General features: G+C 33.9%; 2 protein-coding genes and 1 long non-coding RNA gene across 5 annotated transcripts; 1 reads left to right on the top strand and 2 right to left on the bottom strand.

Annotated features, from left to right (window-relative positions):
• Positions 1-152: 152 nt before the first annotated feature.
• LOC110789436 (uncharacterized) lies at positions 153-4,612 on the bottom strand. 2 transcript variants are annotated; one of them, XR_008922065.1, is made up of 7 exons: positions 4,476-4,612; positions 4,266-4,376; positions 3,753-3,797; positions 3,473-3,671; positions 2,444-2,604; positions 680-865; positions 153-477 (listed from the first exon to the last, which is right to left on the bottom strand). It is a non-coding gene; the product is annotated as an uncharacterized lncRNA (long non-coding RNA). The 2 variants fall into 2 exon arrangements; XR_002533607.2 differs by having other exon boundaries at positions 3,499-3,671; positions 4,476-4,611.
• A 6,250-nt stretch (positions 4,613-10,862) lies between these two features.
• Positions 10,863-16,797, top strand: LOC110789441 (transcription factor MYB98-like). The gene is made up of 3 exons (XM_021994104.2): positions 10,863-11,545; positions 11,889-12,015; positions 15,030-16,797. The coding sequence occupies exons 1-3, from the start codon at positions 10,863-10,865 to the stop codon at positions 15,645-15,647; spliced, it is 1,428 nt and encodes a 475-aa protein (XP_021849796.2). The 3' UTR covers positions 15,648-16,797.
• Positions 16,689-24,373, bottom strand: LOC110789467 (triose phosphate/phosphate translocator, non-green plastid, chloroplastic). 2 transcript variants are annotated; one of them, XM_021994133.2, is made up of 9 exons: positions 23,921-24,373; positions 19,912-20,034; positions 19,671-19,823; positions 19,467-19,552; positions 19,292-19,376; positions 18,977-19,096; positions 18,813-18,881; positions 17,137-17,266; positions 16,689-17,001 (listed from the first exon to the last, which is right to left on the bottom strand). In XM_021994133.2, exons 1-9 carry the CDS (start codon positions 24,341-24,343, stop codon positions 16,925-16,927), a joined length of 1,266 nt encoding a protein of 421 aa, XP_021849825.2. In that variant the 5' UTR covers positions 24,344-24,373; the 3' UTR covers positions 16,689-16,924. The 2 variants fall into 2 exon arrangements, with proteins under 2 accessions (XP_021849825.2, XP_021849826.1); XM_021994134.2 differs by lacking the exon at positions 23,921-24,373 and adding an exon at positions 21,570-22,262.
• Between the last annotated feature and the right edge of the window lie 592 nt (positions 24,374-24,965).

Genomic DNA, 24,965 nt, shown 5'->3' with positions numbered 1-24,965 from the left:
TAGTGCTAAGGAACAGAGAAAGTACTACTCCCTCCGTCCCTTAATATATACTTGCACCATTTTGACGGGACACGCTTGCCAATGCACAACTTTGACCACCAATATCTTAAACTACATATTATAAATAAAAAAAACTTCTAAAAATATTAATATTTTTAAAATAGATATTAATATGAAGCCAACAATACTAACATTTGTTTTCCTATACTGGAAATAAAAATATGGTCAAAGTGAATTATGTAAATAGTGCAAAAAGTCAAAATGGTGCGAGTATTAAGGGACAAAGGGAGTATATTTCAATCCCTTATATGGTAGAAATTAATAAATGTGTCCCCTCTTTATACTACCTCCGTCCATAAAAGGTTCAAGCGTTTGCCAAAAAAGCATTTATACAACACCTAATGCATAAGCAAGAACACATAACATAAAAGCAAAGACTCCCAAAATAGTCATTGCAAAGAGTGAACATCAACATCCCTGCAAAACATTGAAAAGAGATACGGAGTATATTACATTAACTTTTTTAGATGAATTCGGGAACCTTGATACTACTGTTGATATTAAATCTGTCACTAGAATAATGAATCTGAGAACACATGGCAAATGTAACAAATCCAAAGCTATGACTCTAAACTGCTTTACCAATTTCAACAATTGAAAGAGTTAATCAAAACATTACCTCTATTCAGGCATAGATTCATACACCTTCTCCCACTCGTCGTGTGTCCCGTATACAAATACTTGATAATCCTCCTTCTCTTCATCCTTGGGGGTGCCGGTGATAAACCTATCCATTTTCTCATTAAATCTCAAACTTTTTGCATTGATCTCCCAGTAACACTTCAGTGTACTCCAGCAAAGATACCTAAATGTTGTTCACAAAAGATTAAAGAATATTCATCAAAAATATTATTAATACTAAAAACGGTTTTTTCATGAAATGCCCCTGGGGTTTCACGAAATGCATCAAATACACCCGCGCGTTTCAAAATACATAATATACCCCTATTTAAACTTATTTGCACCAAATGCCCCTAGAATTAACGGAAGTCTAACTCCGTTAACATTAACTCTTAATTAATCTAACTAATCCTAATTAAACCATAATTAAATACCGATTAGTCTAATTAATCCTAATTAACACCTAATGAACCTTAATCAACTCTAACTCCCCTCTCTCCTCTCACTCTCCTCTATCCTCTCAATCTCACGCCTTTTTCTGGGTATTAAAATGGTGAACCCAACCACAATATTTCCTTCTTCAAACCATCTTCATCAAACATCAATTGCTAACTCATATAGATATGTACTTCATGATATATGTTGGTTACTTGAGTAGCTTGGGACGATGACGAAATCGGGAGGTTCAAGAGCGAATTTTTTAGGATGTGGCGGCTGAGGGGTGGTTTCAGGCTTTAAGGGCGGAGGGGTGGTTTCAGGCTTTGAGGGCGGCGGAAGAGGAGAGACAGTGTTGAAAGCGGAGGTGGTGTTGATGGGTGATTGGACCTCCATTGCTGGTGGTGGTTGTATTTGTGCTTGCTGCTCTCGTGAATGGAAATTCAAGTTGACAGACATTGATTTGGCTGCCCTCGATTCCAATCGCTGCTATTCTACTCTCCTATTTGCTGCTACTGCTGCTATATATCTCTTCCTGCAGAAGAACTCAACCCCAAGAACGAAAATAAGAAAACAAAATCGAAAAAGAAATTAAAATTTGAAGACGAAATTCATTCTAATCTACGAATTGTTTCTGATTCTCTAATCTAATTCTAACTACCCTGCGCTATTCTCTTTCCTAGCTGTTATTCTACCTCGCCCAATACAAATTAGAACTTCGTTCTAGAATTTGTTCTTCAGCATTTATGTTCTTCTTTTTGGTTCGAGGGAGCAGCTGCGATTAGAGGAGATAGAGAATAGCGCAGCAGGAATTGTTTTATGTTTTTCAGATTTTGATTTTTGTTGGTTTTCCTATTTTAGATTTTGCAGCTGGGTTCTTCGTGAGTATATAATAGCAGCAAAACAACAACAAAGGGCGAAAAACAGCAAAATTTGGGTAAATTAGAGAGAGATTAGAGCCACTAGAATTCCAATTTGTAGTTTAGATTTTCGATTTTAGGTATTAAACTCTCAAATTTTCATATTCTCTTCTTCAACTTTTTGGGTTTTGTTCTTGAATTTTCAGATTTATTGTTCTTCAATTTTGGGCTTCAAATTCAATTGTATTTGTTAGCTAGAGTTAATTAGAGGCAATTAGAGGTTAATACTAACGGAGTTAACGGCCGTTAGTCATTAAAGATATTCAAGGGCATTTGGTGCATTTTTTTAAGAAATAGGGGTATATTATGTATTTTGAAACGCGCAGGTGTATTTGGTGCATTTCGTGAAACCTCAGGAGCATTTCATGAAAAAACCGTACTAAAAATTAAATTTACGAAAAACGTACCCAATCGATGGAACGTAAATAGGTATCCTCTGTACGCTCTTCAACCTGGAAGTTTAAACAAACAGACTTCGAATTAATCACCTAATGCATAAGCAGCAACACATAACATAAAAACAAGGACTCCCAGAACAGCCATTGCAAATAGATGAACAGCAACATCCCTGCAAAACATTAAAAGGAGATAGTATTAGATTATTTACTTAGTTACATCACAATTCAACCTAAAGCAACAATTCTTCATATTTAGATCCCTCATATGGTAGAAATTCTTAAATGTGTCGCCCTTTGTAGTGATTAGGGGACAATTGAATCCAGTACCCTATATTCCTATCCCACATCGTCATATTGGACATGAGCTTGTTCAACAGTGACATTGAAGAAATACTAAACCATCAAATCAATACAGATTAAACAAAAACAGTTGGACAGAACGAATTCCAAGTCAATACAAGTAAAAGGATGGAGCAGTTGATGGCACTGTGTTCAAAGTTAGCAGATCTTTTTGGCAGCTTCACACATTTTATACACTAACAAGAGGAAAAGAACCCAGGAGCAGCCAAGCAGGGGAAGTAGATTGGACAGCCTTAAACATTGCTATTCACTATAATTAAATGATAGTGAAATTCATATCTTAAAGCCTGAATTTAATGTGAATCTATTTCCATGTGACGAAGCCTGCAGCATTTTGTACTAACCAACAATATAATGAGCAGAGCTTATAACAAGCTACAACCCCACAGAATAACAAATCCAAAGTTATGAGAAAGCAAACAAGAGCTAGAGGATAGTTGAGAAAGCAAAGAATTTTATGCAGAAAATTAAGGGTCATTCAGATTCACTATACTTAGGTGCAAAATGTTTTAACTCCCTTTCTTCTTTGATATTTGTTGAGTTAACTTCTTGATTCTTTTGTTTTAATTTATTCTGTCGAAGGCCAGAATCATTTCAATTTGTTGGATTAGAGCAACTGACTATATCTGTCACTGGAATAATGAATCTGAGATTACAAAGAGTTAATCAAAACATTACCTCTATTCACGCATAGAATTCCTCACCTTCACATGCAGACTCATCGTGTGTCCCGTAAAAAAGTGTTTGATAATCCTCCTTCTCTTCATCCCTGGGGGTGCCGTTGATAAACCTTTCAACTTTCTCTTGATATCTCTTATCTTTTTCATTGATCTCCTTGATCCTCCAGTAAAAGTTCAGTGTACTCCAGCAAAAATACCTAAATGTTGTTAACAAAAGATTAAAGAATATTCATCAAAAATATTATTAATACTAAAAATTAAATTTACGAAAAACGTACCCAGTCGGTGGAATGCAATAAATATTCCACCGTAGCCTCTTCAACCTGGAAGTTTAAACAAACAGACTTCGTATTAATCACCACAGCATAATAAATCCAAAAGAGTTCAAATTTGGGGTAAAATGGCATATTTATCAAATCATCCGTATACAAATTATTGCAGCAGCAAGATTAACGCAATAAATTGTATAAATCGCATAAATGAGGGAAAACGGAGGAGATTCAACGACCACAAAAGCAATGAACAAAATTCCACAATAACAAATTCAACCAAAATCAATTCAACACTTGAATTGTCTTGGAAAGTATGAAAATGGAACTCTAGCTTAGAATTCAATTACGTAAAGCTTCTGGAAAATTCAAAGGTGCAGGAACACGATACAGCAGCAATAGCAAAAATTAAACAACAAAAATTCCATGGAAATAATCAGCGCACTATGATTACAGAAAACAATTTAACAACAAAAATTTCAACTGAAAAATAAAAAACAATCCGATTGACAGAGGACATACATGGTTCTCAACATTCTGAAATCGAAACCCTAGAAACTGCAGCTTGCCCCTTCTGGAAATTTCGAATGTGCAAGTTCGCGAGCGATTGTACCTTCGACTCTCCTCAATTAACTACACAAATATCAACCGACAATAGAGAAAAAACCATTTAAATCAAGCTCTAAACAACAACAAACGCAATTAAGAACAATGCATCAACACGAAGCGTACCTGAGAAAAGGGAAATTGATTGAAAGTAGGGAGAGAAACCCAGAGATTGACAAGGAGCTGATGGAGGGGCGAGACTCTGACTTGCGAGAGGAGTTACGTACGTGTATTAGTGTATATATATTACTTGTATAATACAAAATCTGGATACCTAATTCTATTATGGTTCGTTCGTTATCACACTAAGTGCGTGTTCGGCGGTAGCATTTGATGTAGCGGGTAGCATTTTGACCGAGTCAAGATGCTACTTGTAAAATTTGTGAGTGTTTGGCAAGGTAGCGATTTAGGTACCGGTTAGCAAAGGTAGCGATTGAGTAGCTTTTATCAAACGTTAAAATTAGTGGCGTTTAAGGTAGCGGGTAACGATTGAAAAATTTATATTAAAGTTTTAAATAGTATTTCAGCATTTATTTTATTTTATAATATCAACCGCTACTTTTACCGAACATTCATATTAGTTACCCGCTACTTTGACAGCTAACCGTTACCCGCTATTATTGACCGTTACCCGCTATTATTGACCGTTACCCGCTACTCAACCGCTTCCCGCTACCGCTTCTTTTGCCGAACAGGGCCTAAGTTTCTAGTTTTTTTTAGGGACGGATTATATCCGTTATTAAAAACCTTGTCGCTAATTCAATTTAGGAATTGATTCCATAAAATCCGTATCTAATATTTAGAGACGGATTTTTGAACCCGTCTCTAAAATTTAGAGACCGATTATAAATCCGTCTCTAAATGTTGCAAGTGAAAATAAATGCTACCTATTGTTAGATGTTCGGTTCAACTCGGTCTCATTACCGGTTCGAAAGCTCGCTTAGGTCAACCAGGTCCAGTTTTGCAAGGGGAATGGATAAGGGGAATCAAACTTGTATACTAAACCAAGTACAACTTGTATACTTCTATGTATGAAATTGATAATGATTAAAAGAAATATTAGAAACGGATCTAGAAAATATGTCTCTATACTAGGAATGGGTTTAACATTCTATCTCTAAATTAGGGACGGATTTAAAATTCTGTCTCTAATTTAGAGAAATTGATAAAACACATTAGGGACGGATTTTAAAATTCCATCTCTAATTTAGATCTAACTTTCTACGAAGAGTCTAGGAGAAATTGCTCGTGGACTTTACGTTTCGGAATTTCTAAAACAACATTAAGGACGAATTTTAAAATTTGTCCCTAACTTAGAGACGGATTTTGAAATCCGTCCCTAACTTAGAGACGGATTTATAAATCCCTCGATAAAAGTAGCGACGGATTTACAATATCCGTCTCTAAATAAATTCAAAGACGAATGATGAGTATGCCATCTCTAAATTAAAAACGGATATAAATTCGTCCCTATAAATCCGTTACAATACGAGTTTTTTTTTTTTTTTTTTGTAACGAGGATGAACCGGGTTGTAGCCCCAAAAAAAATCTGTTGCCTACCTTTAAATGGGAGCTTTCTAAAGTGCCACTAAATGCATAGCCAAGGGTAAAAATGTTATTCTATGAGAATATATGTTTTAATGTTTTTGTCATACGTACAACAAACTTCTTTGGTAAAAACTAATGCCATAAGAATTTCCTCCCAACTCCATGATCATGTTTTGTGCCGCCAACTCAAAGTCTCAAACAATGATTTTGCTTCTGCAATTAAAAACAATTTGTCTCGGATCTATAAAATCATATTGCTTAATAATAAACTATGGGGTGTTAGATTATTGATGACTTCGTAGTTTTTTTTTTTTTTTTTTTTAACATAGGATTAATTTGCATAAAATCATATTGCTTAAAATTTTATTCGCCTCTTAGACTTATAATTGTAGTTTGTTTTAAAATGTGCGTAATGGTCTATAAAAACCTAGTACTTTAGTGTGTAGTTTGTAAACTTTTCATTTTATACAAATTAATCCTATGTCAACAAAAAAAAAAAAAAAAACTATGGAGTGTTGGATAATAGATTGATGTCTTGATGACATGGCATGTGGTCTAATATATATTTCCGTAGCATATAATTGTACGTCATACGAAATTTCATAGGAATTTGTAAACTAAAATATCGATATAAAGAAACTATGGAGTATAATTTTTTTATTTGTTGGGTAGCAAAATTAAGTGCATTGCAAGTTTGCAATTGTATTCACGTTATGTAACAAATAGATTGGTCTGAAAATCCGTTGTTAACCAAGCACATATCTTTAATCATTTGAATAATGTACGTAGTAATAAATTAAATCAAAGTCTAGCTTTCATTTGACCAGATTTTCCCTTAATGTGGTAAAATTTAGTGTTTATAGCAACAAAAACTTGATTACACACATTTATTAAGTTGTAAGAAAGTAACTAATTGTTCAAATCTAAAATTTAAATACTCTGTATATAAATAATTCTTCTTCATTTTCATTTCTTACACATAGTTACACCTCACAAGAAAGGCTAGAACTAGAAGGCTAGAACTTTATTAAGTCTAGGAAATTAATGCTCACTGCTAAGTGCTAACTGTACGTAATTACTAAAGACTTAGGAATTGTAGTGTATGCTAAACTCTAACTCTTAAGACTTTATATGTGGTATTAGAATTGTAGTGTAAGTTTAATTGGGTCATAAACCTTTTAAAGGGGGACATATTAGGCCAGTTAACAATGCCTTTTTCCTATTTTCTATTACATAATTTTATCAATTCCATGAGTACTCAAGTATTTTGAGCATATAAAGAAATTAAAAATTAAAACGGGCGAGTATTAAACATAATCTATCTTAGTAAGTGGAAAGAATTTTATAAACGGGCTAGTATTAAACATACTAAGTTTATCTTTTAAGATAACCAAGCTACCAATGATGTCTTGGCCTAATGGTTAAGACTGAGGGCCTGTGTACGATAGGTCTCAGGTTCGAATCCCCCCGCCCCCATTTGTAATTTATATTGCCCTTGTGGCTCATTCGCATCAAAAAAAAAAAAAGATAACCTAGCTACATGGATTAAGAAAAATATAAACCTAGTTAGATGGATTAAGAAAAATATACTAGTTCAAGAATAAATTGGCACGTTTTAAATAGATGATGACTATTGACTAGATGATCAAATCAATATTCAAGAGTACCTATAAAGAATTGTAAATTAATTAGTAACGTAGAAATATGTAAATCCATAAGTAGTGCTTGATTAAATTAGAGTGTAATGAGATCATTAAGTTGAACATGTTTGATGATCTAAGACAAAGTTTGTCATTGAATTATATTAACATCTTACTTTAATTCGTAATTTTAGACATTTTATTTGTACAAAGAATATGTGTCCTATAATCTTGAGTTGTCGCCCCATTTATGTAACAACAAATGTCGGATTCTCCAACACCAAAAATGAGATTCTCTTTCTAATTTGATTTGGAGATAAATATAGTCTTTGGTTTAGAAAATTACACTTTATTATCGTAATTTGAATTAGCTTACTCCATAAGTCTATGTACTAATTAACGTATGAATACGAACACTAGTGGAAAAAAGGCTTATTTGCATCCCCGCATTTGCCACGCCATTCTGAACATGTGACGCAAATGACAAATTTTAGCATAAAATTTAGTCATTTGCGTCGCAGCTTTGTTAAACTGCGACGCAAATGACTCTAGGATGCCCCCCAGAGTCATTTGCGTCGCAGATTAACAAAGCTGCGACGCAATTAACTCAATCAAGTGCGTCGCAGATTTACTAATCTGCGACGCAAATGACTTAATTTTTTGGCGCTAAAATTGTCATTTGCGTCGCACATTAAGCTATTGTGCGTGGCAAATGACTTTTTTTTTGCGCCTAAAAGTCATTTGCGTCGCACATTTAGCTAATGTGCGACGCAAATAACTTTTCAGGCATGGTGCTGAAAAGTCATTTGCAACGCACATTTAGCTAATGTGCGACGCAAATAACTTTTCAGGCATGGTGCTGAAAAGTCATTTGCAACGCACATTTAGCTAATGTGCGTTGCAAATGACTTTTCAGCACCATGCCTGAAAAGTTATTTGCGTCGCACATTAGCTAAATGTGCGACGCAAATAAGGTTCATTTGCGTCGCACAAATGTGCGACGCAAATGACTTTTAGTCATTTGCGTCGAGAGCTTTTGCCACGCACGATGTGCGACGCAAATGTGCTTAAAAGTGCGATGCAAATGACCCTTTTTCCACTAGTGCGAATTTATGTAGGTAAGGGGAACTATGAACTTAAACCTCGGGGCACCAAAGTGGAAATTAAAATCTTAGGGTACTAAAGTAGAATTATGTCAAACTTTGAGGCACTAAAGTGAAAAAAATTCTTAAATTAATGGTTTGGTATCGGGTTTTTTTTAAGTTTTTTTTTCCGTTTATGTTTTATAGAAAAGTAAAAAATAATAATAATAAAAAAAAAAGTAGTTTTGATTTTTGTTTTTCTTCCTTTTTTCAAATACAATTAACGTGATTACTATACATATGAGTGTATGACTAATTTTAAGTTTACGAATTAACCTGAATCATATGGTTTTTAAAATCCTCAAATCAATACCTAAAAACTAGGTATGATACCGAACGTAACTAACACGTGTTTCGATGAAAGGGAACCTTTCGATTGATCTCATACTAAAATTGCCTAATTTTACAACCTTTTACCTCTGTTCATCATATTATTTTACAATTTGAGGAAAATGGAAAGGAATCGAAAAGGGAGTTGAAGTTGTTATGGGGCAAAAGGAATCAATTGTTAAACTTTAAACATTAGTTATATTGATATTTATTTTACATTTTAAGTTTTTAACCTCTTTATTTTATTTGTGGTACTTTCATATTTAATTATTTATGTGCTAACTATATTATTTTCATTGTCTAACCAATTATCTGTTGTTTTAATGGTGATTAATGCTTAACTTGGTAGGGCAGATCGCATGTTCGATCCTCTACAACAACAATTGGGAGGAAACTGAAACTCGGGGTCGGCTAAAGGGAGGTCCAGTCGGACCTACATCACAGGTCCATAGAACTTTAGGGACCAAAAAGAAATGTTGTTGGTTAAACCCCCAAGAACCAATATTATATATTTAACAGTTGCTTTGTTAAGCATTATGTAATCTTTGTCCCAGTTGATAATGACTCATAAGTGTGGTACCTAAGACCAGAGTTCGATTGTTTGTCTGCCTATATTTTGTATAAATAAAAAAAAATATTAATATAATAATTATGTGTTTTAAATTAAATAATTGCCCGTAAAAAATTATAGGGGCCCAATATCTGTATTTAGCGCACGGCCTCAAAATTGTCGGAGACGACTCTGCTGAAACCTATTCACCCATTACTCGCCCCTTAACAATAAAAAAATATTATTCCCGTTGCCTACCTTTAAATAGGGACTATCTAAAGTGCCACTAAATGCATAGCCAAGAGTAAACATGTTATTCCATGAGAATATATGTTTTAATGTTTTTGTCATATGTACAACAAACTTCTTTGGGTAAAAGCTAATTCCATAAGAATTTCCTCCCAACTCCATGCTCATGTTTTGTGCCACCAACTCAAAGTCTCAAATAATGATTTTGATTCTGCAATTAAAAACAGTTTGTCTCGGATCTATTAAATTAAATTGCTTAATAGTCTACTATGGAGTGTTGGATAAGAGATTGATGACATGGCATGTGGTATGGTATATAGTTTCAGTAGCATATAATTATCATAAGACATCTCAAAGGAATTTGTAAACTAAAATATCGATATAAAGAAACTATGGAGTATAATTTTTTTTATTGGGTAGCAAAGTTTAGTGCATTGCAAGTTTGCAATTGTATTCATGTTATGTAACAAAAAAAGATTGGTCTAAAAATCCGGTTTTAACCAAGCACATATATTTAATCATTTTAATAATGTAATAAATTAATCAAAGTCTTTCTTTTGACCAAATTTTCCCTTAATGTAGTAAAAATTTAGTGTTTATAACAGCAAAAACTTTATTAAGCACATTTATTAACTTGTAAGAAAGTAACTAATTGTTCAAATCTAAATTTTAAATACCCCGTATATAAATAATCCTTCTTCATTTTCATTTCTTACACATAGTTACACCTCACAAGAAATTGAGAAACAAAAATGGAAGCAAATCAAAAATTGAGAAAAGTGATTAAGAAATTGCTAATCTCTCAAAGTTTTCACACATGATATATACAATATTTTCAAGCCATTGGATAGACTAGAGATCAACGGCCACAATTTTTCACACTCAAAAAATAAATAAATAAATAAATAAATAAATAAATACCTCTATATATCTTTTGCCTTAAGCTAAAAGCACATAGTAGAAACCACTCTTAGAAAACCAACCAAAACTTTCTCTCCTTTGCTCCATCTCTTCCTCCTTCAATTCTCTTATCCCTTTTTTATACCTTTCTTTGATGGATTTTGATGCAAATTATAGGGAAAAGTTCCCTTCTCATCTCCCATTATTCTTCCCTGAAAATAATTACTCGAAACCGCCTCGAAATGATCAATTCTCCCTAGAGGAAGCTAATTTGTCATTAAAAGGGAACACTAATTTCCTCCAAGATCTTCACCCTCTTGAGAATTTCGATCTCAACCTCGATCTTGATGGTTCATCCTCGGCATCTAATGCCTTGTTTCCCATCCAACCAAATAGTTTGGAACCCTATGATCTTAATTATAACTCCACATTTGGGTGTTTCCCTAATTTTGAGTTATATGAGACTAAACCCTTTGCTAATCATGCACCTAATAATAATAATAATGTTGCATTGGGTTCTAATCTCATAGATAACTACAATCAAAGTGGTGGAGGACTTGGGATTTTAGGGCATTCCCAATTTATTAACCCTATCAATAACATGATAAGTAGCCCTAGTCCTCAAAGTTATAACCCCTTTTGCTACTATGATTTAGGTCTTACAAGATCATCATATAGGCTTTCGGATGAAGACTCGTCCACGACTCCGCAAAATGACGCCACCGTGGTTGTTCCGAGCCGTCTCTCGGCGGCAACCACCGTGAGAAAGGGTGGAAAAGATCACCGCAAGAAGAAGTCCACCGTGGTCAAGGGCCAATGGACTATGGAAGAAGATAGGTTAACATTTTCACAATCAACACATTCTCTATGTTTTTTTATTCTTGTTATTATTTTTAATTTAATATTACATAAGATTTTTCAGGGGCGTAACATAGGGGGCTAGCGGGAGCCTCGGTTCCCCCAAGTTTCGATTTCTTTTAAAAAAAATTGAAAAATAAGATTTATGATTCCGTCCCTGAAATTTTTAATTTTTTTTAATGAAGTATTATATGTAAATTGAACTGTCTATATACCCTGTATTATTTTTGTTCTTGTCATTATTTTCAGATTTGGTTTTTTTTATTACTTTTTTCCTTTTTAATAATTTTTTTATTTTATTTTTGCATGCATGCAAATGTAGACTGTTGATTCAGTTGGTGGGGCGTTATGGCGTAAGGAAATGGTCTCAGATTGCTCAATTGCTAAATGGAAGAGTTGGGAAACAATGCCGAGAGAGATGGCACAACCATTTAAAACCAGATATTAAGGTATGTAAAGATTTTTTTACTTTTTTTTGGATTTAGAGACATTAAGGTAAAGCAATTAATCCCTATTTTTTCGCTATTATTAATTACGGAGTAATTTCTTTCGTTAATTATTTTTCTTTCTATTTTCTCCATGAGTAAATGACCATGAGTAATTGAGTAATTCATTGATTTATATGAAGAAATTACATAGTGATGTGACATCTTGTTAGATTTGTCTAATATGTATTTCAAAAAATAATATTTTGATACTTAAATATGAACACCGAAAAATGTGCTAAAAAGTAAATGAGCCAAACCAAAAAATTAGTTTAGGCCTTCCGATGAAGAATCAAAATATTTGTCACTGTATTTTCGCCGTGAATAATTACAGAGTGATTTCTTTCGTTAATTATTTTTCCTTCTATTTTCTCCGATCCTTTCGATCATTTAAAATTCATTTGAAAAGAGATAAACTTTCATCATGAGTACGTAATTCATTGATTTATATGAAAATTTCCATTTTGATGTGATATCTTATTAGATTCATCTAATATATATGTTTTTCAAAAAATAATATTCTGATACTTAAATATGTACACCAAACAAAATAAAAAATAAAAAAAATAAAGAGTATATAAGATGTCACGTTTCTTGTTCAATCTAGTCCAACAAACCTATATAAAAAGTACAAGTGTAAAAAATGGTATCCTAGGGAAGTATTTAAGTTAGTTGTTGCTAAAGAGCAAAATAGGGAAAAAAGTGTTGAATGAATTATTTATTTTTACAACAAATTGACGCATGCAATGTTTTCAAGCTTGCATTTTGGTGTCATTATTTTAAGACATTTTAAATGTTCATCGTCATCACATAATCCAATTAGAGGGCCAGAGACTACTTAATTACATAGAGCCAATTTACTGGTAACACTTTAAAATTTTAAAAAATTAGTAAAAGTCTTTTTTTATATAAAAAAAAGAAGTAAACCAAATTTGGTTGTTACAGACCCTTAAGGTGTAATAATAGTCACGCTATACATGAATGGAGTCATCTTTAGAGACACACACAAAAAAGTTGCCTTAAAGATTTAATAAAAACATATCTGGATTGTTAGACTAAATGGATTTATAGGCTAAGTTTAATATCACAACATTAAATAAATTAATATAATGTTAATTCATTTTATTGATTAAAATTATAACGGTGGTATCCATGACCAGCAATTGAATCCGCCCTATATAACTTAGCTTTTATAGCCTTTTCTCTTTACAATATACTCCGTAAAAAATCAGTTTTTTAAATATATTTTTATAATCTCGTGTCACAATTAAATTCTCCACATGCATTAGTAGGAAGTACGGAGTACATGAGAACTAAAGGTATTTCCAATACAAACAACCAACTGTTGGCTGGTTTTGCAATGCAAATGTATTTAAAAAATGCATTTTCATTTTTCGATGTTAATTAGTGCTCCAATAATTAGGTCAATACAATTTTTTTTTTCACGGAATAATTAGGTCAATATAAATTATTTACAGGGCAAACCTTATTTTAGAAGTGTCCATTTCCATTCAAATTTAAATGTACCCTAACAAACTAGAAAGATAAATTTGTACTCTGTATTTAAAGGCAAAAGTTGACCCAACTTTTAAGTGGACATTTAAAGCAAAAAAAACTAACCCATTTCAAGAAACATGAAAATTGATTCATCATAATTCATACTCCCTCCGTCCCATAATATAGTGCCCGTTTGACCAAAATCACGGTTATTAAGGTAAAGTATAACATTGATAATAAAAACAATAATTATTTGTTTTTTCAAGATAAAGTACATGTTAGTTGGCTTTTATGGAGAGAGAAATTAGAGATTAAAGGTGTGTACATAATAAATAGGCCTAAAAAAGACAAAAATCAAGCACATGGGTTGAATAAAAGTCAAAAAATACAATTTTCAAATTAAAAATTAATGGTTTAAAATAGAAATAGGCACATCATTTAGGGACACCATTTTAGGAAAACAGGCACTATATTATGGGACGGAGGGAGTACTACATAGCAAAATAAGGAAACATGCATGACAATTTTCTATCCACCAATAAATATATTCCCTTTGTTCGGAAAATAACAATGATTATAATCGTACCAATATCCCATAATTAACTACACGACATAATTTTACTCAAAGATTCGATATAACAGTTGGACCGTTTTCATTCTTTCAACGTGAGTCGTGACTGTATCTTAGTTACGTAACCGGTAAAAACAATCATTAATCATTACTCCATACTTATTTAGAAGATATTGACCAGTTTTTCCAAACATCTTAAAATAGTATTGGCAACTATTATTTCCGGACCGAAAGGAGTAACGCGAGTCGTGAGTTCGTGACTGTCTCTTAGTTAGGATAAACCCGGTCAAAAAAATCAATCATTACTCTGTACTTATTTAGAAGATATGACAAGTTTTTTCGAACATCTTAAAAAGCATTTCGCTTGATTTTTCCGAACATCTTAAAATAGTATCTAATAAGTCAAAATAAGTTCAGATAAGTTTAGATAATATAAGTTCAGAAAAAATAAGTTTTTCCTAGATATTTTCACACACAAATAAGTTTATTCAGATAAAATAAGTTCAGCTAAATTTAATTTAGTTCAGATAAATTCAGATAAGTCCAGTTAAGTTCAGTTAATTTTAGATAATATAAGTTCATACTACTTTCGCTCCGCCATAGATGCATCGTTTCTCATTTTGACACTATTCATCAACCAACTTTGACAATCATTCTTTCACATTATCTAAGAATAAACATAGGCAAGTGATCTTGTTAAATTCGTATTAATGCGAGGATTCCAAATATCAAGTTTTTATAATGTTTACTTGCACACAATTAAAGATATTAATGTTCAAAAAAGCGTGTTGGAATACGTAAAAAAAAAAATGATGCAAGTATTGTGAAACAGATGTAGCACAAAATAAGTCCAATAGAATGGGGCATGAAAGAGTAACTTTTATTTTTCCATTTCCCTTAATTTTTACAGAAAGATGTGTGGAGTGAAGAGGAGGACAGGGTTCTGATCGAATCACATATAGAGATAGGAAACAAATGGGCTGAAATTGCAAAGAAATTACCAGGAAGAACAGAAAACTCAATCAAAAACCATTGGAATGCAACCAAAAGAAGGCAATTTTCCAGGAGAAAATGCAAATCCAAATACCCAAGACAGAGTTCTTTACTTCAAGAATACATCAAAAGTTTGACTCTTGAAACCATCAATGCTGGTTGTAGGAAAAAACCAATCTCTTTCAACAACAATCAATTATTGTTACCCAATAATGATGATCAAACCGGGTCCTCGAATTCGAGTTCGAGTGATCCATTAATTGCACCAGAGTATGACTTCAGTGAAGTTCCTGATTTCAACTTTGATGCTCAGATGTTTGAAGAGAGTAGCATTGACTCCCTTCTTGATTATGCACCGCCTAATAATGATCACGGCGGCGGTGGTGGTGGCGGCGGTGGAGGTGATGGCGGCGGCAGAGGGTTTTTTGAGATTGTGGATGATTCACAGATTGGTTTGGGTCCAAGAATGATGGTGCAACATGAGGTGAAAAAGGAGTTTGATTTGGTTGAGATGATTAACCATGTTAATCTCTAATGATGCAACCAATTATCTATTATAATATGAAATTATAAAGCATTTTAGTCGGAAATCGCTCTGAAAGATTTTAATATTTATAAAGTATTTTTATAAATTGAAGTTATATAGTTTAGTGGTGTAAAAGAGAGGGGGAAGGGTAAAGAAAGGTCACCATATATGTTTTGAGGATGTTCTTGACTTGGTGTTTGTGTAGTTTTGTGTGAAAAACTCTTAAGAGGTTTGTAGGTTGTTATTTCAGTTGTATTGTTCTTGACTGTAAGAGAAACCAATTACTCTATAAATTATGTTATGAACTTAAAAGTTGTGCACTCTTTAGAATGTCGTAGAAAGATACATTTTATGATGTTGTATTGATTGTTGTTTAAGGTTATGCACAAGTTTTTAGTAGAAGTTAATTTTGTTTTGTTTTGTTCTTTTTGGTGTAAAAGGGATAATAATTGCAATGGTATTTTATCATCTAAGTTTTTTTTTCCTTTTTGTTTTTTATGATCAAGACTCTCATTTTACTGAACCGTGTAATGACTACTCGTATAATGGAACTTTCAAAGACACTAGATCGAATAATAAACTATTGAAAGATTTATTTTAAGATTTTATATAGAAAAGAAGTTTAAGCTTATTACAAAAATTGCAATTTTACTTACTGATCTTTTGGCCTATGGATAATTCACTGTAAATTGAACCTAATGGCGAAGTCATTACGTCAAGAATCGTGATGTTTAGAGAAAATATTGGGTTGGAAAGATTATGGATTGAAGAATGTCAAGGGTGCCATGCATGATTACTTGAATTGGAGACTTGGGCATAGATATACTTCATCTGTTCTCTAGTAGTTGCAACGTTATTATAACTTTCACATTTGCTAACGTATACCTTAAATTTTAGATGAATAAATAAAAATTACTTCCTATAAAAATTTGATTTGTGAAAATATACATCGAGGGGACCTAACAAGATCTCACGTGATTGTGTTTTTAACATACATTCAAATCATTAAAGATGGCCAAAAGAGAGTATATGAATTATGAAGCATAAAGAGGGAGCAAGAAAAGCTTAAGATTAATAATGGGGTGAAAGAATTTGGATCTACTTCTCAAAACTACTTTCAAAATAAGAGAAAAAAATATCAATGATGGGATAAACACAACCCAACCCCCTAAGCATTTGAATTGAAAATAAGAGAGAAACATTCAAATGCCTGATCTGACCTAGAACTTTGCTCTTCCAATCGAAAAATACAATTCTTTGCCTAAGGAAAGTAGACACAGTCAAAATTAAGCTGCCTTTGGCTTTGGCTTGATGCGCTTCAACCGGGAATACAAGAAAACTCCGGCAAGTGCAACTCCAGTGCCTGTAAAAAACGAATGACATCAGAAAATAAAGAAAAACATTGCATCAACGTGGATGAAAGAAACAATTCAAGAGCTTTTTCCAGAAACAAGAATGTAAGAAGGATCAAAACATGTTAAAAGCAAAAGAACTTTACCCAGAGCATTTATAGGTGAAACTGGTGTTTTGAAGAATAAAACAGAGCTGGTAATGACAACCACCCTCTTCACACAGTTACCGACAGAATGGGTAACTGGGGAAACCCTTTGCAATATCATGTAAGAAACCTGAAATATTCAAACAGGGAAATTTAACAAATTTCAACATAAGACAGACCATAATTTCTCTAAAGAAGGGTGATTAAACTTTTGGAATTTGGAATGTACTGCGTATTAATTTAGATACGCTGAGACTTTGCTTTACTGTCTATTGTCTAATTCCAAAATGAATTTCCCGGGGATATCACAACATTTAACAGTCCTACTTTACAAGTATTACAACCCTTGGAGCTTCAGGGATGAGAGAAATTCTCCTTGATGACTTCTTCTCACAAATTTCATGACAGACTCGTTCATACAAAGTAGTTCATGAAATCTACACTAACAAAGCCATCCGCAACTTTCATGTTATTCAACCCAAGGGTAAAAGAATGATGACGAGTAAAAATCATCCCCGTAAATGAGCTAACAAAAGCTGCAAAGTTGCCACAAAAAAGATTGCACGAAAGAATGTCATCACTTGTTGCTTTGGACACATCCTTGATAAAAAAAGAAGGGGTACTTTATTGTGAGGACCTAAAAAAAGCAGTGATCCCCTGCATACTCTTTATAAAGTTCTGTTCTCCACAAACCAAATATTGTATTGAAGGACCAGCAGTCACCACTCACCACACTTAGAATGGCTATTTTGTATGGATATGGCTTTCTAAATTCCATAATGCACTATGTTAGTGGAGAATGGAATGTAGATACCCTGGCTACCTAGATACTACAAAACACCAAAAGGAAGAAGGAAAACAAACATCAGATGTGAGATCCTATCCCAATCACCAACGTGCAATATGCCAATGTTGGCACCTAGGGCCCCGTAAAAAGATAGGGTCAATGTGCATGGCTTGAACTGCCAAAGGCGGGGTAAGGGGTACTGGAGTTGGAGAAGGAAATGGTAGCTGAAAATGTTGGGTATCTAACACCAAACCGGCAAACCTCTTTACAGGAATCCATAGTGTTGGGTATTTAGCACTAAACTGGAAAACCTCTTGAGTAATATCGTTTCAACAAGATTCACAAACTATGAAGTATTATTCTTTACAAACAAAATTTAACAAAGGACAACATAATAAAGGAAACAATAAAGGTGAGAATTCAGTCATGATTTTTTTTTTCATAGGGGCATAATTATAGTTATTCAGCCCGGACCAAAATTCTAGTTAGGGAGTAAATCCAACTCAGAGTGGGTCCAGGACTTTCAACTGTGACTAACTTTGAACCCAAGGAAAATACAGTTGAGCAACAAAGTATTCAAAGCTTCAGGGACATGAACACAAGCCAATCAGGCAATCAGATATTGACAATGGTTCTTAATTTCTTTTTCTATTGTGAAAAATTCATTCTGCAGATATATTTGATTCAAAATTTCCAGAAGCAAAAACAAAATGGCATGAACCACCAATTTTGAGACATTGAGAAGGATGATGCTGAAAGAGTGTCAAGAGCTTAAGAGACTCAAGATCACAAAAAACATTTAAGGGGGGGAAATCTGTTAAAGCAAAAGATAAAACAGTACAACACTATTACAAAAAGGAAGGGGAAAAAGAGGGGGTGTTACTGTTACCTGCTGGTAAGCATGGAAGCAAAGAGCAGCCAGCAAGGACCTTGTGTATAATTGTTGGACATTAATTCCCTGCAACAACAACAAAATTAAATAAGTCAATACATTATGAAGAATGGTTTGCAGAGCAAATGAAAAATGGTTAAAGAACAGAACAGTATACTTACAGCAGCTTCAATATATGTAGGAGTAAACTTGACACCTTCTGTGAAAATAGCCACTGGGGCTAATAGTATAAAAGACATGACTGTTATTATGGAGAAGAGAGTGATATTGTCCATGGATTCCTGTCAAAGACCGTAATTGAGATTAACTCAAATTCAAACATATCAAGCAAACGTATTAATCAGAATACTAAGTTGTATGTATTATGCAAAATAAAGAAAACTGCTTCTCCACAAGCAACAGAAAAGGTCAGAGACTGCCCAAATAAAGCTTTCTTATATATAAGGAAGACACATCAGCTAGGCAATAAGAATTACCTCTTTCTTTACCATGACCTTCTTGCTAAGGACGTTACGAGACTGGTTTGTCACATTAGAAGCCATAGCACTCCAAAAGCCAGCCCTTTATTCAGAAAAGACGTGTGTCAAAAGAACTGATGGACATGTGGAATCACAAAACAGACAAATCTTGTCAGAAAGTAAATTCACTGACCAGTTAAAAGAGGCCTCAGTCACTGAAGCAAGAGCCACCCCTCCAACAATGGGAAGAAGTGAAAGCACAACCCAAGGAGTAGGTTTCTACAATGAAGGGTCAAATAAATCAACCCACACAGAAACCAGTATAATAGATATCTGAATCACTTGTTGAAATCTTTAACATTTTAAACATATTCTATGTATTTTTAAAAGAGTATACCTCTCCTAGAAAGGCAGCAGACAGTAAAACAGAGAAAAACGGCTCCATGGCTTTAATAGTGTGAGTAAATGATACTGCCACTTTACCCAGACTCATGTTAGTGAAGAGGTTACCCATGGTGTGTACCATCGCTAATGGCACAATAGCAGCTAGCTGCAAAACAGCAGTTAAAAAGTACAATAAAACAGCAGCTCCAAAATAGAAGTTCTACAATAGCATTACAAAGAGACTGGTGAACTACCTGCCCAGCGCTAATGTTTGGCTTCTTATAGAGATTGAACATCCACATGAAGATAACAAGCACTGACCCAACAGCAAATTGAATCAATGTGACAGTCATGGGATAATGAAACGCCTTCAGAACCTGCAGGAAAGATCATTATACATTACTAAAGCAAAAGCTGATGCAAGAAGCAGGTAGCCACTGCATTTTAAAGAGCATCATGCCAATGTTTATCCATGTATCTCAGATCAATACATATCCCCAGGAAACTTATACTAATTCAAGACATGTTGCAATCTCAAATTAGAGTAGCACCATTGTCTTCAGAGTTAGACGAATACATTTCATTTAAAAGCAGCCCTAACCTGCACTCTGAATGGAATGTTTGGTATAGTAATAAACGATCAAGGAAACATCCAACTTTACCTGCTCCTTGGTTCCAATATATAAGGCCTTTTAAAATTTTAAGGTCGAACTTTGCGCAATAACTTCTCCCAGAATATATGGTAAAACATGCTGAAAAGCACTTCATAATTATTTTTCGAGCGTTTTATGGAAATGAATCTACAAGGTTTGGCTTCCAGAAGCATGGGTTCCTTGCGTTATGAAAGACAGGGAGTAAATATTAAAAAGGCACCATAGACCACACAAATTACTTTCTCCAGAGTTGAGCAAAGCTACTCGATTTAGATGCCTAAGTTGATTACACCATACAAAGGGATAGGAAACATCACCAACAAAACTGTACAATACCATCCCTCTGCATTCTAACTCCTCATGCTTCAACTGTTCCATCGGATCCTCAAGTACCTGTATAGTACCATCCCTCTGCACTCTAATTCCAAATGTTTTCAACCGTTCCATCGAATCCTCAAATACCACCCAACCCCCCAACCCCACCCCACTCCAAACACACACATCACACATGCTTCCAAAGTTCCACCAGACCCTTTACCCACATACAACATAGCAACCCGTGTATCATAGACACTAGCTTCTCGAATTAGCTCAAGTGCAACCTCAGATTCCCAAGTGCAACCTCAGATTCCCACCAGCAATAACTAAATCCTAATCGTGTATTCCAAAATTCAAGTGGCATAACACTCCAATACGACAAAACAGGGCTTAAACAATACGGAGTAATCAAGAAGCTTTTAAGCTTAGTGATAATCAAAAACCATGCACATTGCCACATGGGAGTAGCACCAAATTCGAGGCTGCTATCAGCAAACCCTATTGGAGTAATTTGATTTCTAATCCATCAATCCACTAAGATTTTATGACATACTAATACTTATATTTCACTCTAGTACTTAGAGTTCTACGGGAAAATGTCAAAGAACTATGTACTACACTCCATTTTCCCCAGGAATTCACACTCATATTCATTATAAATCATCAAAAACTTCCCCTCATTTTCTTATCACCATCAATTACACATACAAAAACCAGAAATTTTCTTATCGTCGAATTAAGCTTTCATTAACTTAAGGCATGTTAACTAATCACAATGTCCGTCTCATTTTTAAAATAACATTTTTGGCCAAACAAAATCTAATTCTTCAAAAAAAAAATGTCATCATTTACAGGACATAAAAAAATTAAAACAACCAGCGAAATCAGCGCATGTCCGAAAATATAAACAAGCAAAAATACGGCTTAAAAATCAAATCAACCTGCTTGTTGTAAATGTTGAAGTAGATGTTAAAAAGATACCACATCCCAAACAAAATCCCGAGCTCCAAAGTCTTAGACATCGCTTTCGGACCCTCATCGGCATCCGCACTCTCAGGCACCGACGTCGCTTTAACAACGACATCATCCTTCAACGATCTCTTGCCGGAAAACTTCAACGACGGCAAAGAAACCAATCCATCAAATCTCGACGATTTACGGCTCAGATTAAAACTGGAATCCTCACTCGAGCTACTAACAACGGTTAAACGCCGTGCGGCAGTGGTGGCGGAGGAGATAGAAGGACGAATAGAAAGCGAATTGAGTGGAAGGAGACGACGGTGTTGAAAACAAGGGTTTTGGACAGGTTTAAGATGTGGTAATGAAGGTGAGATTGAAATTGCAGAGCTCTGCATTTTGGGAGATTTGGGGGGAAATGAAGAAGGGTGAGCAAGCGTTGGAGGCTCCGCCGAAGAGCAACAGTGCGGAGTGGAGGAGGAGAGAGAAAATGAAAAAGGTGTGTAGTATTTTGCTCTTTATATTGGTGTTTTTATGGAAATATTTCCAAAAAAATTGGGTGTCTTTTTTTCAAAAAAAAAATTGTTTTTATTATTGCAAAAATTTTGGTGTGATTTGAGAGAAAGAGGGGATGAATTTTGATTCTATTTAGTTGGGGGTTGGTGGATGAAGTTGTCAATGTGGAATGAAATTTTAGCTTTTTCTTGGTAAGGAATTGGATGGGAAATATTTGAGTGTTTGGTGGCCATGGTGGGTGGGTGTGTTGTAACTCTTGTAAAGGGGTGGAAATTTTGGTTAACTAGGAGAACAAAAAATGGTGTTTGGTTATGAGATTTTAGAGAATAAGTCTTTGTGAATAAGAGGTTTTATCGTTTTAAAAATCTAATTGGAGTGTTTGGTTAGAGGGGATTGAAATAGAGTTTTGGAATGATGAGGTTTTCGCATTAGAGTTTTGAATAAGTGAGTGTAAAATGACAACTTTGTCCTAGTACGAAAGTATTACTTACAAGTACAACATTTACCAGCCTGCATCATTTTATATTATTTCGTAATATCTTTAATGGTCCTTTCACATTAAACAACTAACTAGTAATTTACCAAATAATTTACACAAACAACTAATTTTATCATATACTTAAACCAATTAATCGCTAAATGCTAATTGATCGACAAACAGAGCCAAAACATAACACTTGAATTTTGTCTAATATATATTAGTGGACCTATAACTTGTAGAAAAGAACCACAACTTTCTATTTGATGTACTTGGACGCCCCCTCACAAAGAATGTACTTGGACGCTATATGCTCAGATTATGTTGTAAAGACTTGCAATGTCACTAGAGCTTTACCTTAACGCTTGCTCATGTCATATGCCATTTTGCAAGGACGATACAACGTCAAATAACTCAAATGTACCTCTATTGATAAATATTACTTGACACAAGAATTATGTAGATGTTTGTGTTATTATTCTTTGATGCTAAAACTTTATCGCATTACTATAATTTTATAGTGCTCTCTCACATGATTATAGTATGTTATACAAAATGATCATAAGAAAAAATCATAATCAAACAGTTGTAAATCATAGAAATGTCAATAAGACTTGATTTTTGTTTTTAATGAAAAGTACTAAAGTATGTAATTTTGACATGAATAACATCATGTTTCACCTATCTTCTTATATTATTATGAAAAGTCATTTATGCATGGACTATTCATTTGTTATGTATATTTAAACATGATAACAACAACAACAAAGAAGCTATAATGCACCTCTTTGCATTTCAGTTGAACCGGCTTTTTCTCATTTTTTATCACTTATGTTTTGGAGTTTTGGGCCGAATCAGCCCTTTCTAAATGTTAAGGTCGGATTTTGTACAGTAACTTCTCGAACATTTGTTTCATATACTATGCATTTTGTTAGCTTCCGAATACTATAGGATAAACGCATCATTATAATCCCATAAATAGTAACCAATGGAATATAGCGGAATCAATGAATTTCACATCATTTAACATAGAGTAGGTATCTAAAAGATATCATACTCTATACAAATTCCTAAGCTCCAAAGTTGAGCAAAATTACTCGATATTGATTCCTAAGTTGATCACCGGCCTCAAACGAAAAAAACAAATGATACTCCATAGTATAAACATCACCAACAAAACTTGTACGCTACCCTCCCCCTATGCACGTCAAGGGGAAACCGGGAAAGGGTCATGCTATTGCTAATTGTTACGCAAAATAATCGGAGTATCAAATTTAACAATATCAAAAACATAAACAAAACAAAAAAAATTGATTCAAAAAGTCAAAAATCAAACTCAACCTGCTTGTTGTAAATGTTGAAGTAGATATTAATAACAATCCAAAGCACGAACAAAATCCCGATCTCCAAAGTCTGCGACATTGTTTGCGGAGCCTCGTCGGAATCCGCACTCTCAGGCAACGACGACGACGTCGCTTTAACGGCGAAATCATCCTGCGACGATCTCTTGCCGGAAAAATTCAACGACGGCGAAGAAAACAATCCATCAAATCGCGATGATCGACGGCTCGGATTAAAACTAGAGTCCTCCTCACTCGAGCTTCTGACTATGGTCAAACGCGGCACAGAGGTGATGGCGGAGGATAAAGAAGGACGAACAGAGAACGAATTGAGAGGAGGAAGACGACGGTGTTGAAAACTAGGGTTTTGGAGAGGTTTAAGGTGTGGTAATGAAGGTGAGATTGATATTGCAGAGCTCTGCATTTTGGAGCTCTGAATATGAAGAAGGCGTGCATTTTGCTTTTTTATATCGGTCGTGCTTTGGATTAATGTTAATATCGGATGTGCTTTTTATATAGATCGTGCTTTGGATTAACAACATTTTTATTTTATTTTTGGTGAAAGGTAAAAGTCCCTAAAGGAAGTAAGCTTTGGATTAACAACATGCCATTGCGTTAAAGAGAACCACAAATTCTTACTCCGTACCCCCTCCGTTTTATAATGATATTCCAAATTATATTTTTTACTTATATCAATGTACATTTTATATCATTTATATCTTTAATTATACATTAGTGGAAAAAAAAAATATTATTAAAGTGTTAATTGAAACAAATTAAACAAGATCTCATATGAATATGTTTTTTTTTTTCTTATGTATTGCAAATAATTTAGAAGATTATCTCTTATGAATAGTGTTAAAATTCTAAATTGGAACATCATTACGGAACGGATGGAGCATTTTAAAATGGTGTACAATGTAAATATCGTACACCGAAGTAAAAAGTTACGGAGTAGCTTTAAATGTTTAAAAGTTACCTATTTTTTAATGATTAAAATTTTCATTTTAATATAAATTATTCCTTTAAAATCACTAAAAACTGGT

Source organism: Spinacia oleracea, chromosome 5 (genome assembly GCF_020520425.1).
Source record: "Spinacia oleracea cultivar Varoflay chromosome 5, BTI_SOV_V1, whole genome shotgun sequence".
NCBI classification, from domain to species: Eukaryota; Viridiplantae; Streptophyta; class Magnoliopsida; order Caryophyllales; family Amaranthaceae; genus Spinacia; species Spinacia oleracea.
The sequence above is the reverse complement of the archived record's forward strand: the minus strand, read 5'-3'. Positions and strand labels throughout refer to the sequence as shown.

Excerpts from the sequence above, each read along its gene's own strand:
- LOC110789441 (XM_021994104.2), top strand. The coding sequence starts at position 10,863 with ATGGATTTTGATGCAAATTATAGGGAAAAGTTCCCTTCTCATCTCCCA. Across the intron at positions 11,546-11,888 it reads TGGACTATGGAAGAAGATAG|ACTGTTGATTCAGTTGGTGG; the intron begins GTTAACATTTTC and ends ATGCAAATGTAG. Across the intron at positions 12,016-15,029 it reads ATTTAAAACCAGATATTAAG|AAAGATGTGTGGAGTGAAGA; the intron begins GTATGTAAAGAT and ends TAATTTTTACAG.
- LOC110789467 (XM_021994133.2), bottom strand. The coding sequence starts at position 24,343 with ATGCAGAGCTCTGCAATATCAATCTCACCTTCATTACCACACCTTAAA. Across the intron at positions 17,267-18,812 it reads GCTTCCATGCTTACCAGCAG|GTTTCTTACATGATATTGCA; the intron begins GTAACAGTAACA and ends TGAATATTTCAG. Across the intron at positions 17,002-17,136 it reads TTCACCTATAAATGCTCTGG|GCACTGGAGTTGCACTTGCC; the intron begins GTAAAGTTCTTT and ends CGTTTTTTACAG.